The sequence below is a fragment of the Hippocampus bargibanti genome, linkage group LG04 (assembly GCF_051943395.1).
Source record: "Hippocampus bargibanti isolate YZ-2025 linkage group LG04, ASM5194339v1, whole genome shotgun sequence".
Lineage (NCBI taxonomy): Eukaryota > Metazoa > Chordata > Actinopteri > Syngnathiformes > Syngnathidae > Hippocampus > Hippocampus bargibanti.
This window is the reverse complement of record NC_142737.1, coordinates 2,816,670-2,833,715: the sequence shown is the minus strand read 5'-3', so window position 1 is coordinate 2,833,715 and position 17,046 is coordinate 2,816,670. Positions and strand designations below refer to the sequence as shown.

The following is a 17,046-nucleotide window of genomic DNA, read 5'->3' as shown; positions in this document are numbered from 1 at the left end:
AAATACATACATAATGGAAGAGATAAATCAATAACTAAATACACAAATAAATAAATAAATGAAAAACTAACAAAACAAATCAATAAACGAACAAATAAATGTAATAATGTTAATTAAATAAATAATAATACATGAAAAACTAACAAATAAATGAATTAACTAATAAATTAGTTAATAAGTAAATAACTAAACACACAAATAATAAATATATATATAAACAAATAAATTAGTTAGTATGTAAATAAATAAATACATCCATAATAAATAAATATGTAAATACACAAATAAATAAATACACACAAAAATAAATACATACATAATGGAAGAGATAAATCAATAACTAAATACACAAATAAATAAATGAAAAACTAACAAAGCAAATCAATAAAGGAACAAATAAATGTAATAATTTTAATTAAATAAATAATAATACATGAAAAACTAACAAATAAATAAATTAACAAATAAATTAGTTAATAAGTAAATAACTAAACACACAAATAATAAATATATATAAACAAATAAATTAGTTAATAAGTAAATAAATAAATACATCCATAATAAATAAATATGTAAATACACAAATAAATAAATACACACAAAAATAAATACATACATAATGGAAGAGATAAATCAATAAATAAATACACAAATAAATAAATAAATAAATGAAAAACTAACAAAACAAATCAATAAACGAACAAATAAATGTAATAATTTTAATTAAATAAATAATAATACATGAAAAACTAACAAATAAATAAATTAACAAATAAATTAGTATGTAAATAAATAAATACATCCATAATAAATAAATATGTAAATACACAAATAAATAAATACACACAAAAATAAATACATAATGGAAGAGATAAATCAATAACTAAATACACAAATAAATAAATAAATAAAAAACTAACAAAACAAATCAATAAACGAACAAATAATAAATAATAATACGTGAAAAACTAACAAATAAATAAATTAACAAATAAATTAGTTAATAAGTAAATAACTAAACACACAAATAATAAATATATATAAACAAAAAATAGATAAATAAATAAATACACAAATAAATAAATGCATGTCAAACTAACAAACAAATAAACAAATGAACAAATATAAAAAAATACATAATTAATAAATAAATACATAAACACAAAAATAAATACATTAAATAAATAAATACACAAATAGATAGATAGCTAGACAGACAGACAAATAAATAAACCGATAAATAAATAAATGAATTTATAAAAAAAAAAAAATCAACCAATCAATCAACCAACCAACCAACAAATACATAAATAAATAAATAAATAAATAATTATGATTTTGTGGTTTGTGATATATAAATGGACCAACCACACATCGCTTTGAGGTGGTCTTGGTATTGTTAAAAAAAAACTGAAAGCAATTCGACCGAGACCTGCTGCAAATGACGGATGGATGGACTGACGGACGAATGGAGGAATGGATGGATGGATGGATGGATGGATGGATGGATGGATGGATGGATGGATGGATGGATGGATGGATGGATGGATGGATGGATGGATGGATGGATGGATCCACCGGTCTCCATTTTGGTGGAGAGGTGCGCAAAACCGACCACATTTTTCTCACTAGTGCATAGAGCAAAACTTGTGGTGAGCTCGCAAGCAACAATAAAAGCAAAAAGAAGATAGCTTTGGGGTGCAATTTGTTTCCTTTCGGTTTGTGTTCTACAGTGTGAAAGGCTTCCCGGACCAAACAGGAAGCTGGTGAGATTCACAAATCTATCATGACGGATGCAGACGAAAGAAAACGAGATGCACGAGCTTGCTTTCGCTTTTTGGGAAGCTATTCAACCACCTGCGAAGGTTAGCTTGGCCCGGTCTGCACGCTTCAGACATCAAAATTATTCCAGGTCATTTCAAACCGTTTTAATGTTCATCTCCAAAAGTGACACCGAATGCTAAAATTGCGTTTTAGTAAATGGAACCCCCCCCACAAAAAAACCCTCGTCCCATCTGCCGCATAAATGAGTTGTCAACCCCGGTTGTGAACGCCGCCATCCCTCCCTATCGCGCCGTCTTATTACTTCCGCCTCTCGCAGTCCGTCCATCGCCTGCTTTATTTCTCTTTCAGTCACACTAATTTGCAATTGATTAGCTGTCCTCTCGTGGCTCAGTCGCCCGATCCTAAGCCCTCCCTGGTCCCCCTCCGCCCCCATTTCCCTCCCTGAGCTCAGTCCACAAGTCAATTTCTCTCTAACGAGTGTTGGTACGTTTCGCTCCCCGGGCGACGCGGTCCTTCTGTGTAAATAAAACACAGAGCCCAGCTAAAAACCAATGGTCCTATTACCCTCGCAAAATGCTAAACAAGCAATAGAGTGGTACCTTGGGTTCCGAACTTAATTGGTTCCCAGACAGAATGTGTAAGGTGTATCCCAAAAATTAATTTCCCATAGGAAACCATTAAAATGAGAATAATCCATTCCTAGGTCCCCATAAAACATAATTTTCTACTTTCTAATTTTCTAAGCCTTAAAGGACAACCGACGTCTCCGCACAAGTTGTGTCCATAACTTGTAAAATGTCTTCAAATGATTTCTACTGAACGTATTTTACAAAGATTCCACCGTTTTTCAGAGTCCAAATTTGACGGAAGGTCTGTGATGGAGAATAAGAAGTTATCATATTTAAAAGTTTCATGCTGTTATATGCTTAGTCAACATGTGTGACTTGAATACACAATTGAAGCACACACAACCTGGGGTCAATCAGGTCAACAGACACAGCAAGTTAAAATGTCTCGGAGATCTGGCCTTGAACAGAATTTAGGACTTGGGATACTCCTTTATCACTGAAGCAACTTACGACTTAAAACTCCTTCACAGGAAGAGCTCATTAGCCAGGTTACAAATTTATCAGTTCATGGAAGAGACAATGTTTTATTGCTTACAGCTCAGAACGTTCCAGGGGTGTGGTATTCTAATCAAGAAAACTATGTTTTACTAATGTATCACTTAAATGTGCATATACTCTCAATAAGTAGCTTGGCAGAGGGCTGCAGAATTCAGGCGTCTGTCATGAATGGCTGCGTCTCCTGCGGGCAGTAAAGACAATCTTTCTGGGTCCGAGGCTTCGTCCACAGTGTCTGATCGAACATCTCTGACAGTTTGTCAATGCGTTGGTGATGACGCCTGTTTTGCTGAGTCTATGTCAGGTGCATGATAAATAATCAGATGCCGCCATTCGACGGCGGAAGGAAAGTCCGTCTGTGATGCGGGTCAAGATACATCCTTCCCCGTTTGAATAAAAATATAAATATCCGAGCCTGGGTGCCAGGTTTACGGCTGGGTGGATACTGGGACGTCTCTGTGTCAAAATGAGAAAGCCAATGACGCTAATGTAGTGCATGCAAATCCATTCCTAACATGGCGCCATGCATTAAAACTAACTAGTGGGATTATTTCATAGGAGTGTGCATACAAACGGCCAACTAAAATCATCCGGTTCCACAAGAGGCCCACAAATACAGATGGAACAGATTTTCGCACTCCATAGTGGGAATCATTGTCCTGCCCGCTCAATAAAAACAAATAAAAAATGGCCACATTTGTATTTATTTCAATTCTTAGCTTTCTAGAGAGCCGCGCGCACACAAAGTGCCTCAAAAAAGTAGCCAGCAGCATGATTTCTATGGACACCCCATTTTTCATCATGACGCTGTGATGAGTGAGCGGCGAAAGCTGCATACGTGTGCAAAATTCCCTGGCGCAAACGTGCACGCGCTTTGTCATACAGAAACACAATAAACACCTGGCAATTTATGCGCGTAAACATACACACAAGCACGACAAGTCGGAACGATGCGTCCACAAAATTAAATCAATAACTGCGATGCGCATACAGACGCCTATAAACAGTACACACACAATGAGTAAACACGTAGGGCACACAAAAAAGGCTGATTGCGCACGAGCATCAGACACACAATGCACGGCAAAGCATTTTTCGCCTGCTTTCAGTAATCAAGACACACACACACACACACAGACACACACACTTGTGTGTTTAGGTGAGTCCATGGCTAACAGTGGCCCATTTCCCCGAGCAGCGAAAGGCATCACCCAGCCATTTTGGGTTACTGTTATGGTTAGTGAAAGCTCATTTATAGCCAGAATCTCAGATAAAGAGAATAATAAGGGTTGCTAGTACCAAATCTAAAGAAATAAATAAGTGAATAAATAAATAAATAAATAAATAAATATAAATAAACAATTTAACAAATACATAATTTAACTGTTTTTTTTTTTAATTTAAGAGTGTGTAAGGCGAAAAGTGTGTATCCCAAAAATTAATTTCCCACAGGAAACCATTAAAATGAGAATAATCCGTTCCCAGGTCCCCATAAAACATAATTTTCTACTTTATAATTTTCTAAGCCTTAAAACTACACGAAATATACCTTATAATAATAATAATACATTTTATTTCAAGCGCCTTTCAAAACACCCAAGGACACTTTACAATAAAAACACAGCACATAACAATAAAACCATAAGTAAAATGATAAATAATAAAATAGCAGAGAGAATTAGACATAGACATTTATGTATAATAAATGTGCTATGGTATTATAATTAAAGAAATAAAATGTACAGTATAATAAAGTTCTTTTATTTACCTTTGTGATGGTCGTTGATGGCTTTGATGGAATGGAGTATCATCAGCATTAAACACTTGATGAGTAACGTAACCTTCTTCTTTCACCATCTTGAGGAATGATCCCTTGTAGGTGCTTTCTCTGCCATAATTTTATCTAGTTCCTCATCAATTGTGTTCTGTTTAGCTGGGTCGATACCTTTTTGCATCAATTGTACAGATGGCTTGTGCGGGTTATTTGTGGAGTCTGATTGATGGGAATTTTAACCTTGCAGTCTACACTCTGTCTTTGAACTATCAAAAGTTGAAACGAATCCAAATTTCACTGTTTTCCATCCATTTTGTCACTCTCTCTCTCTGTCGTCTGCCTGTCACTTTAATGTTTAAACCACCTCCCGTCACTGCTGCGTTCTTGACCAATCACGTGGTTTTAACCAAAGACTGGGGGTGGGGAATAGAGGAGAAAAAAATGTCAGCAGCCATTTTGTTGGGAGAATGGCTTCACGCTCTCTCTGTCTGTAACCCCCTCTCTCACTGCTGCGTTCTTGGCCAATCACGTGACTTTAACCGACGACGGAGGCCTGGGAATAGAGGACCAAAACAAGCCGGCTGCCATTTTCTTGTTCGGAGAACAATCACTCATTGTGGCAGCTCTGTGTGTATCCCGAAAAATAGTTTGTATGCCAAGGTAAAATTTTCATAAATTTAACGTTCGTAAACCGAAAAGTTCGTAAGCCAAGGGGTTCGTAAAGCGAGGTATCACTGTATTTGGTATCGTCAGTAAATCCCACCAGGTTGCTTCTGCCACCAGCCCGAGTGCAATTTTGTTTACGTCGCAAGTCAGGAAACGTTTCCTACCTGTTTGTGCATCTCAATGTTGAGTCCATATGACATTTCGTAGTACTGAAAAAACAAAGATGAGAAGTGGAAAGGAAAATGAAACCTGGCATGTTTTCCTCTTTTTACATCAAAACACATACACCAACGCGAGGTGTGAAACTCACCATGACATAGTGTCTCTGCATCTCCGTTTTCTCACTTGCTAGTTTCTCACACTCCATTTTCAGACTGTGAGGTCAATGCGGGAAGGGGGAGGGGTGAAAAAAGAAAATTTGTCAAATCAACACATTCTGCACTTTCGGAGCGATTTGTTTTTTTTGTTTTTTTTTGTCACCAAAACGATGTAAAGGATGAAAAAGCAAAAGCAGCATGCAACCACATCCTGCTGCTACTTTCATGTGGCAATTTCGGCATCTCGCCGCCTTCCCCTGCAGACACTTACTCAGCACGTACATTTCAGTAATTAATGGATCAATAGAGAACCACACAAACCACAACGTCAAGCCCGAATTGCACCATCAACAAAAATAAAAAAATAAAGGTCCATATCACAAGTGTGGTTACACGAAAGCTTAACCCTTTCCTATTTCTCGTCGATTACAGGAAACGATCCACTTAGCACTTATGACTCTTTAGAGTGAGTGTTTTATGAGATTTTATCAGCGCAGGTAGAGCGATGCTGCTGACACATCAAGAAAGGAGTGAACGGAATGTGTATTTGGAGCTTTTGGGTGAATGCATTAAAGAGCATTGCATTGTTTCCGCCCTTGCGAGTTTTGTTTTCTAAGAGACAAGCTTGAAAACTGATTTTTTTTCTGTAATGTGCCACATTATAGCGGTGGTGAATGATAAAAATACTCTAAAAAAGAAAAAAAAAAAACACGTTAAAATTGTTTTTGATATTTTTAAAAAGCTGTCTCTGGAGTGGTTACCAGTGATTCTGTCGCTTTATTCTGAAAAGTCAAGTCCGGACTGGGCTTATGATGGTTTGCCATTTTATATCATAGTTTGTTTTTGGTTAGTTTTGAATTTTATTTATTTTTGGTTCAGTTCATTTTAAAGTGGTTTGTTGCCATTTATTTATTTAAGTTATTTTTTTATAATGGTTTGCAATTTTGTATCATTTAGTTTTGATTTTTATTTTGGTTCAGTTCATTTTCAAGTGAGTTTGTTATTATTTATTTGTTTATTTCTTCATTTATTTATTGTTTATAATGGTTTGCGATTTTTTTGTTAGTTTTGAATTGTATTTTTCGTTCAGTCAATTTTAAAGTGGGTTCGTTATTATTTATTTATTCGTTTATTCTTGTATTTATTTATTCATTGATTTATTTATTCATTTTTGTTCATTTATGTGTTTATGTATGTATGCATTTATTTATTTATTATTTTATATTTTTATTTATTCATTTATGTATTTATTTGATTCGGGATTTTTAGATTAACTGGTTTTGGTTCAAGTTTTTTTTCATATTGCGTGTGCTTCATTTTAACCAGATTTGCCACTTATAGTATCCATTTTTTATTTTTTTATCAATAATTTGATGCAACATAAAAAAAACATTGTAAATTATTATCGCTATAATTGCTAAACCGCTGTTTGGTCGTCTCTCACAAGTTACTTAGCTTAACTGGTGTTGGTATCAGTTACAGTTTCAGTTTTTTTTTAATATTGCGTTTTCTTCATTTTAACCAGATTTGCCGGGTTATAGTATCCATTTAATTTTTTTGATCAATTATTTGAGGCCATATTAAAAAAAGTCACTGTAAACTATAATTGCTAAACCGCTGTTTGGCCGTCTATCATCTGTACTTCAGATCAACCCTAAAAGAACATCATGTATGAAATTAAATGATAAAGATGCAAATGAATGACATTTTAGCTGTAATTATATTTAATTTGAATTTTTGATTGGCAAAAACATTCTTTCAATTTTAATTTGTTTTTTTTTCATGAATCCATTTACGCCGAGCGTGTTCATATGAACACAGATATTTTTTTTTATCCAAATAAAATCAAAACAGAGTATCAAATAGATTATATATAATTAACAATAATATAATGATATATAATTAACAAGAATCAATGTTGCAAAAACAACAGTAATGCATTTGAAAATGAATTTTTCTGTGTTCATATGAACACGCTCGCCGTAAATGGCTTTTAACTGCAATAACCTTAGTACAGACGTTAAATTTGTAAAACCGCTCGAGTCTACAGTGATCTAATAAAAAAATATTCTTTGTCAAAAAAAAATGGATCACCCCAGTCGAAAAAATAAATAAATGAAAACAACCTTTTCATTCGAGACAACGAGCGCAGCCACGATGAGGAAATGTAGCATGAATATCAAATACCCCAAATAAGCATTTTACTTCATCATGCTGAATGAGACGCCTTATGCCTTAAAAAAATTGGGTTTTATGATGTCAAACGGGGGATAAAAGAAACCCATTCAAGCCTTGTCTTCATGTGATTTACATGGTTTCTCCGTCTGACAAGAAAAATATGGTATTCACATCGCGCCTTGTTAGGAAGAGCATGGCTTCCATTTGAAACGATAAAGTACGGATTCATGGATTTTTTTTTAGGAATTAAACGCAGTGAGAAAACAAGACATGTCTGTTTCAATGCTTATTTTTTTCAATACCTCAAAATTAAAAAAAAAAAAACCCCAAATCATCTCCGGTGCTTATTTTTCATTTTTCCTCCTTGTAGGCTTGCATAATGCATCTCACTTTAGGTCCTTTAAAGGACAACCGACGCCTCCGGACATGTTGTGTCCATAATTTGTAAAATGACTTCTACTGAGCGTATTTTACAAATATTCCACCGCATATAGCTATATTTTACGTTTTAAGACTCGCGCTGAATATTCCGGAAGTCTTGTTTTTGAGTTGGTGACGAGTCCTCACCCTATGTCACTGAAGGAACGCCCCTAACCGAAAAAAGGACACATTGTAGCAGTCCTTCCATCACGTCAATGCATTTTGCTGTACTTTGGACGGAAAACGTCGTGTAGGATCAAAAAGAGGCAGAAGGGGGCGACAAAGCTCCATGTAAGGAATTAATCAGCCTGTGGAAACGGGCTGATTAATTCCTTACACGGCTTTGTCGCCATTTTCTGCCTTTTTTGGGTGCGACATTTCCCACCCCTGATGCCTCAAAATGACACGGAATAAATTCTTAAATCGAGTGCAAACATGTATGCTTTCTTCTTCAGAACTATTTGAATCGTATTCATAACTGGATGAGTAACAAGAAAGTATCTTCTCCGAATCTGAAGCCATTGTTTTGATTCTCCAGCAATGCAAGACGTCTTGGGGTGACACCACGAACAAGGGGGCGGGACCTTCTGAAACTGGCCACTTCCGGGTTCAATTTGAAGTACTTTTTAGACATTTTAAGTCATTTATTTTTATTGGTGTTTTCCATTTGACTAAAAATATCATACTGTGTGTTTTGTGTATTTGAGATGCTATAAAACATTTTTCTGATGTCAGTTAGGAAACAAAAAAGTGATGTCGGTTGTCCTTTAAAAAGAGCCACTGGCCAACACTCGTCAGGTGACGGGCTAATAATTGCAGGGGGGGGGGGTTACAGAGGTGGGTGATTATTATGCATTGGTATGGCGCCTGTGGATCTGCCCCGAGCAATACATTTCACACTTCATCATGTCGGCGAAAAAGTATTTCACACTTCTTGCACTGGCAGAGGCAGACGTGCATGTGGAGGTTGATGGGGTTTTACCTGTGGTTAGTCACCGGCTTATAATCGGTGAAACCAGGGCCAACGTGGGCTCGGTAACGATGGATGTCCAGAAACTGTTTCAGTTTTGGATGCTTTCCACGCAAGGAATATTTCATTGAAATAGTGGGCAGATGTCGAATTGGGTCTCTGAACGCAGTGGTTCTCAAACTGGGGTCTGCGGGCACCTGGGGGACACCGGTTTGAGAAGCACCGCTAAATAAACAAATAAATAAATAAATAAATAATAAGAGAATAAATGAATGAATAAATTAGTACATTAATAAATACATAAATTTTAAAAAATTGTGAATTAATGAATATATAAATGAATAAATAAGTGCAATAAATAAGAGAATAAGTAAAAGAGTGAATGAATGAATAAAGAAAGAAAGAAGTAAATAAACAAACAAATAAACAAATAAATAAATAAATAAATAATAATAAATAAGAGAATAAATGAATGAATAAATTAATACATTAATAAATACATACATAAATAAATAAATTTAAAAAATTGTGAATGAATGAATATATAAATGAATAAATAAGTGCAATAAATAAGAGAATAAATAAATAAGTGAATGAATGAATAAAGAAAGAAAGAAGTAAATAAACAAGTAAATAAATAAATAAATAGGAGAATAAATGAATGAATAAATTAATACATTAATAAATAAATACATAAATAAATCAATTTAAAAAAATGTGAATGAATGAATATATAAATGAATAAATAAGTGCAATAAATAAGAGAATAAATAAATAAGTGAATGAATGAATAAATAAAGAAAGAAGTAAATAGGCAAGTAAATAAATAAATAAATAAATAAATAAATAAGAGAATGAATGAATAAATCAATCAATAAATAAGTGAAAAAATAAGTGAATGAATGAATAAATAAATGAATAAATAAGTGAAGTAAATAAATAAGAGAATAAACAAATAAATAATTAAATAAATGCATAAATACATAGGTGAACGAATAAACAAACAAATATATAAACCGATTAGTTAATTAATTAAATAATGTCTGGATACATTAATGTCTGGATAAATTAAATAAATAAATAAATAAATAAATGTGATCGCTTTTGTGTTATGTAACAGCTACAGCTGTTGTTAAAGCGCTACATAAACCAATATGTATTGCGTTGTATTTTGGACAGCCTCCCCCATTTCAAGCTCATATAACCCATATCATTTAGGAACTAACTCTTTCTTTCTGCTGAAAGAAGAGAGTCTAATGTTTCTTGCGCTGCATTGAACATTTAAGTAGTCCTAAAAGTGAATATTCTGTGAGTCCTGGAATTTGAGTGACAATGACAAAAACCCTGGCACTGGAGTGGACACATTTTTTGCACATGCAGTGAATTATTTCAAAACGGGGTTTGCTGTCGTTCACATTCTGAATTGAGGACAACAGTTGACTGTATGAAAAAGTAAAAAAAAAATATTGACGGATTTTTATTGCTTCATAAAACCGTTGCTTCAGGTCCCTGGGAATTATACCACTCCGCCCCCAACACCACCAAAAAAATTGTCCCTGAAATTTTTAACATTTGCTCCGCAAATGCAGCCAGTGAAAGCCAGCAAAATGCATTGTGAGCTTCGTACTCTTCAGTATAGACTCTCTCTACCTTGATATTTGGGCCAATTTACAGCCCTGAGAGGACTGAAACGTATCACATATAACCTCAAGTCCCTACATGCGCGTCGCATTACTACCAAGTGATGGTGAATAATGTTCCTGTGTTATTTAGCGCTCAACATGATGGCTACCTTTAAAGGACAACCGACACCATTTTTTTGTTTCCAAGCTGACATCAGAAAAACGTTTTATAGCATCTGAAATACCCAAAACACACAGGCTGATAGTCACATGCAAAACACCAATAAAAACTGCCACAAACTGCCACAAAATGACCTCATAGATGCAGAGTTTCAGAAGGTCCCGCCCCCTTGTTCGTGACGTCACGTCAGGACGTCTTGCCTTGCTCTAGAATCAAAACAATGGCTTCAGATTCTTCAGAAGATGCTTTCTTGTTACTCATCCAGTTATGAATATGATTCAAATAGTTCTGAAGAGGAAAGCATAAATGTTTGCAATCGATTAAAGAAGTCCTTCCGTATCAATTCGAGCCGTCAGGACTCTAATGTAGCGTCCCAGAAAATGCACAAGATGGCGCACAAGCTCCGTTGGAAATGGGCTGATTTGTCTGCTGGGAATTTTTTTGTCAACTAGTATCAAATAGTAGTCATGGTGCAACACACAACGATTCACCATCGCGTTATTTATGTTTTCCTTCTAATTTCCCAATCAACACGCATCAACATGAAGTTTTCAAAGTAAACAAAGTACCCAAAATGCATTGCGTGTCGCTTTCTCGGTCAGGGGCGTTCCCTCCGTGACGTCACGTAGGGGATCGTCATCAACTCGAAAACAAGACTTCCTGAATATTCAACGCGAGTCTTAAAACGTAAAATATAGCTGTATGCGGTGGAATCTTATGTAAAATACGCTCAGTAGAAGTCATTTGAAGTGATTTTACAAATTATGGACACAACTTGTCCGGAGGCATCGGTTGTCCTTTAAGTAGCGTTAGCATTCAAAAGGGGGACTTTGATCAAGACTCCAGTGCCAGGGTTTTTGTCATTTTCACTCAAATTCCAGGACCCATAGAATATTGAGTTTTAGGACTACATAAACATTCAATCCACCGTAAGAAACCTTAGACTCTCTTCTTTCACCAGAGAAAAAAATGTTACTCCCTAAATTATATGGGACTGGAGTTATCTGATCTTGAAATGAGGGTGGCTGCCCAAAATACAATGCAATACATACATATTGGTTTATATAGTGCTTTAACAACAGCGACCCCATTAGGGTGTTGCGCTGTTCGACTTTGTCATGTGTCCAGCATAATTTTAGTTCACTGACGAAGCTCTTCGGATGAGGAGCAAAACGTCCGACACCTTCAAAGAAGTACAGATGAAAGCTTTCATCGATTTGTCACGTGTTGTATACCCCAATGTATCCCACAATGCATCATGAAAAGTATTGAAGGACACAATCATATACTGTTTAGTTTTGCGCCGCGGGAGTAGAAAATGTCACAAGATGGATGAAAATGCGGTGCTTTGTTTGTATTGTTGTTTTTATGTAAAATAAACGTATATTTAAACACTGTAAGGTGATATAATTTGGGCAATATTCATGACGGAGAGTCAGCCAGCTGACGTTGAATGTGTGTATTGTACACCAACAATGACTTGTTAGTTTTACGCCTTTGTACTTTCTACTATCTTTGTCATTGCTTTATTTCCTTTATATCATAGGTGTGAAAATCAAGGCCTGGGGGCCAAATCCGGCCCGTCACATCATTTTTTTTCAGCCCCGCGAAAGCTAATCAAACTTGTGAAATTCCATGATACTTGCTAAAATCCTCATAAATACTCATAAACACTTGAGCTAATAATAATACTGATACTACTGGCATACTACTATAATGCATCTACTATAACTACTACTACTACTACTACTACTACTACTAATAATAATAACAATAATAATAACACCATTAGCATCTGCTAGGACACTTAGCATAGCATCGATTATGCTTGTAAGTAGCACAGTATTTAATAGTTTGCAATCAGCTAACGCTTATCTTTCTTCATTAGTAGATCACAGGTGTCAAAGTCAAGGCCCGGGGGCTAAATCCGGCCCGCCACATCATTTTTTTTCACCCCGTGAAAGCAAATCACACTTGTGAAATTCCATGATGCTTACTAAAATCCGAACCAAAATGTCATATTTTTGGCTGTAAACCACAATACCAGTCATTCTTATTGACTTCAGATTTCAAAACAAGTTATCTTTTCTCTATATGTAATATGTGGAGGGGATAAAACATTCTAATGGCTTCCCCAAATTCATAACGGCTCTCGAGAGGAAATCATAACTACAATGTGGCCCGCGACGAAAAAAAGTGACTTTGACACCCCTGCTTTATATGATAAGTTGTCCGTGTTAAGCACTTTTTTTACATCTACAGCTGTTGTTAAAGCGCTATATAAATGAATATGTATATTGTATTGTATTGTATACTTTCCAGCGAGAGAACGATATCACATAAAAAATCAAGGTTTATTTTGTAAAAAGTCAGCGTCTTTTCATTCGTTATTGTATCAGCTCACCTGTACAGTCGAAAAATAAACAGATGTGTTTCTCTCACCTGTGATACTGAGCCTGAAGAAACTGGAACTCCTCCTTGATCCGGTCACAGGATTCGGAAACGGTGAACTTAAATGGCTGCCCGGGCTGGGGTGGGACCTCAAACCGAAGCGAAAGAACCATGGAAGAAGATGGACAGGAAGAAGAAGAGAGGGACAACTGAGACAACTGAGGTTCCACTGTCATGACCACAATGAGCCTCTGTCACTCACGATGCCTTCAGGCTTCAGCCAGCCAGCCTCCTTCATCATGTCTCTCTTTAGCCAACCACACACCAACGCATACACACACATACACAAACACACACGTGCGCGTCTGTCAATGAACCCAATTGTCCTCGCGAGGGTGCAACGGCTCGGAAACTCGATCCAAAGTGATTACGCATGGGGCGCGTGCCTCTTAATACAGTAGAACCCTTTTTTGTTGTTGTTGTTTTGTTGTTGTTGAACAACACGAATGGTGTTTTGTACTTACCGGATGCCGTGCCGGCGGGTACATCTTGCTCAAGTCTCGGATCATTTAAAAACGCATTAAGAAGTTCCTCCTCGGCGAAGACGAAAAACAAAAAAAAAACAAAAGAAGAAAGTGTGGATCGGTGTCGTGCGTAAAATGTCGGTCAGTCCGTCAGTACAATACCATACAATACAACATACATATTGATTTATATAGCGTTTTAACAACAGCTTTAGCTGTAAAGAAGTCCAATCCCCAGTCAGTTAGAACATTCTCGAACCTTTGAGAATGAGAGGGAGAAAAAAGTATCACAGTCTGCCAGTCAGGTACGCCAAAAATATATACATATATATATTCCCGCGTAGTCGCTTGTGTTGTTGAATTTCCTCTTCTCAACGGTGCTTTTCCGCCATTGTCTTGACCCCACTTGTCCTCCCGCTGTGGTGGCAAGCGGTTAATTTCCGACTTTTCTCCCCCTCGGTTGACGCGCGTATCCCGGTGGCGGCGACCACTTGAGCTTACACTGACTGACTGCTCGCTCGCTCGCCTCTTCCCCCCCCTCACCCTCCATCTTACGCTGCCGAACCGCATTTTAGGAAGCAGCCAGTCAAAAATGAGCGCAATTCCACATTCGCGACACTGACGTGGCGACGGGATATGTAGTTTTAAACAAACCCACCTGGCTAGATAAATGCCCCATAAAAACTACAACTTCCGTGGTTCATTTGATTGGTGAATGCTGGAGGCGGTCATTAAGGACGACCAATAGCGAGCGGAAAGAAGTGAGCGGGCGCGAGAGGTGGCTGTCAATCATCCCGATGTTAGCCAATCACCATCTTCAAGACGCAAAGCGCGTATTGTGCACCCCACGTGGGGTTACAAGGCTGTGATGTTAAATGACACACGTTTCTAACTATTCGTAGATTTATGAGTATTTTATCACAGACTCCCAGGCGAACATGCGCTGCTGTTTGTTTCTGTCATTTATTTATGAAGATATTAAAACAGTCTGCTGTGATTTCCACTTTTTTTTTGCATTTTACAAGCCCATTAAATTAAATTGTCGCAGAGCTTTACTGGTAAGGCCATTCGGTTTGTATTGCGCATGAATAATTAAGGCTTGAAGGTGTACTGATGTGAACAATCTGTATTATGAGCGATGCAAAACTGGGCCACATACTGTATAAGAGTCTATATTGGGTTTTAGACTGCTACCTTGATTGGGTCCAAATGACCTAACTTACAAACAAAATACGTTCCAAACGGTCGTTTGTAAGGTGAATTCGTTCAGAAGTTGACAGAGAGAGAGAGAGAGTGAGGAAAATGGATAGGAAACAGTGACATTTGGACTCGTTTCAACTTTGATAGTTCCAAAGCAGAGTGTCGACTGCAAGGTTAAAATATCCCATCAATCAGGCTCCACAAATAACACGTACAAGCCATCTGTACACTTGATGCAAAAAAGCTATCAACCCAGCTAAACAGAACACAACTGATGAGGAACTAGGTTAAATTATCGCAGAGAAAGCACCTACAAGGGATCATTCCACAAAATGGTGAAAGAAGAAGGTTACGTTCCTCATCAAGTGTTTAATGCTGATGAAACCGACCACTGCATTCCATCAAGCCATCAACGACCATCACAAAGTTAAATTAGATGACTTTATTATACAGTACAGTTTATTTCTTTAATTATAATACCAAAGCACATTTATTATACATAAAATAAGGTATATTTTGCGTAGTTTTATGGCTTAGAAAATTAGAAAGTCGAAATAATTATGTTTTATAGGGACCTGGGAACAAATTATTCTCATTTTAATGGTTTCCTATGGAAAATTAATTTTTGGGATACACACTTTTCGCCTTACACACTCTGTCTGGGAACCAATCAAATTCGTAAGCTAAGGCATCACTGTACATGAACATATCCAAATGGCACCCTATTGAATACATTTTGGTCATGTAAGGCCAAGGTCATAATTCAAGCGTAATATTATCTCAACTTTTGTGTATTTCCTTAGGAATCATGTATAGAGGGGTAAGTAAATACCTTTAGTAATCACGACGAATCATATATTTTAATAGAAAAAAGTTTCTAAATGTAAACAGTGAACCGATGTTATCATAACATAAAAAAAGGTGCTTGAATGAGTAGCAAGTAGGATTAAAGTATCTATCTATCTATCTATCTATCTATCTATCTATCTATCTATCTATCTATCTATCTATCTATCTATCTATCTATCTATCTATCTACCTACCTGCCTACCTACCTATCTATCCATCTACCTATAAATCTATCTATCTATCTATAAATCTACCTATCTATCTATCTATCTATCTATCTATCTATCTATCTATCTATCTATCTATCTATCTATCTATCTATCTATCTATAAATCTATCTATCTATCTATCTATCTATCTATCTATCTATCTATCTATCTATCTATCTATATCTATCTATCTATCTATCTATCTATCTATCTATGTAGCTATTAGCTATCTAGCTTGCTAGCTATTTGAGTCAGGAAACATATTCGCTATCTAGCTAGCTCGTTATGTATTATCTATCGAGCTATCAATTAGCTAGCTAGCTAGCTAGCTTTCTATCTATTTGAGTTAATCCGGGTTGAGTGGCCGCTGCTCACCCACTGAAAAACTGATCCAGTGACTGTAAAGTGACCTTGAGAGTTTTGAAAAGCGCTTATAAATGAATTATTATTATTAATTATTATTATTATTATTATTATATTTTATATTATAGACATTTCGCTAGCATATCTCTCTTTTGTCCGCATGTGTCTCTTCATTCTTACTGTTGGTTCACACCCAACACACACACACACACACACACACACACATACAAATACACGCACACACACTGTCCAAATACACATCTCTATCCTCGCACACATCCAAACTAATATCTCAGGTAAGCACAGGGCCTAAAGTGACCCGCTGTCGCCGCGCGTGAATCCACTAAGGCTCCGAAAAGGCAATATCGTGCCCTCCCTCCATCTTCTCTAGCGGTCGAGTCGTGATGTGGGCGAGCAAGGTGTGAGGGGGTGGGGGGGCTGAAGAAGTGAGGGGAGGCGGAGTGTTAGGTGAG

The 17,046-nt window shown here is 36.3% G+C and overlaps 1 protein-coding gene across 2 annotated transcripts in view; it reads right to left on the bottom strand.

Moving 5' to 3' along the window:
• The window catches only part of LOC148898728 (transducin-like enhancer protein 4), a 48,248-nt gene extending 33,780 nt beyond the window's left edge, over window positions 1-14,468 (bottom strand). For both annotated transcript variants that reach the window (XM_088993541.1, XM_088993542.1), the window contains exons 1-4: window positions 13,953-14,468; window positions 13,480-13,565; window positions 5,660-5,723; window positions 5,514-5,558 (exon numbers count right to left, since the gene is read on the bottom strand). In XM_088993541.1, coding sequence (XP_088849667.1) covers window positions 5,514-5,558; window positions 5,660-5,723; window positions 13,480-13,565; window positions 13,953-13,997 — 240 coding nt within the window. In that variant the 5' untranslated portion in view covers window positions 13,998-14,468. The remainder of the gene's footprint in view (window positions 1-5,513; window positions 5,559-5,659; window positions 5,724-13,479; window positions 13,566-13,952) is intronic.
• Between the last annotated feature and the right edge of the window lie 2,578 nt (window positions 14,469-17,046).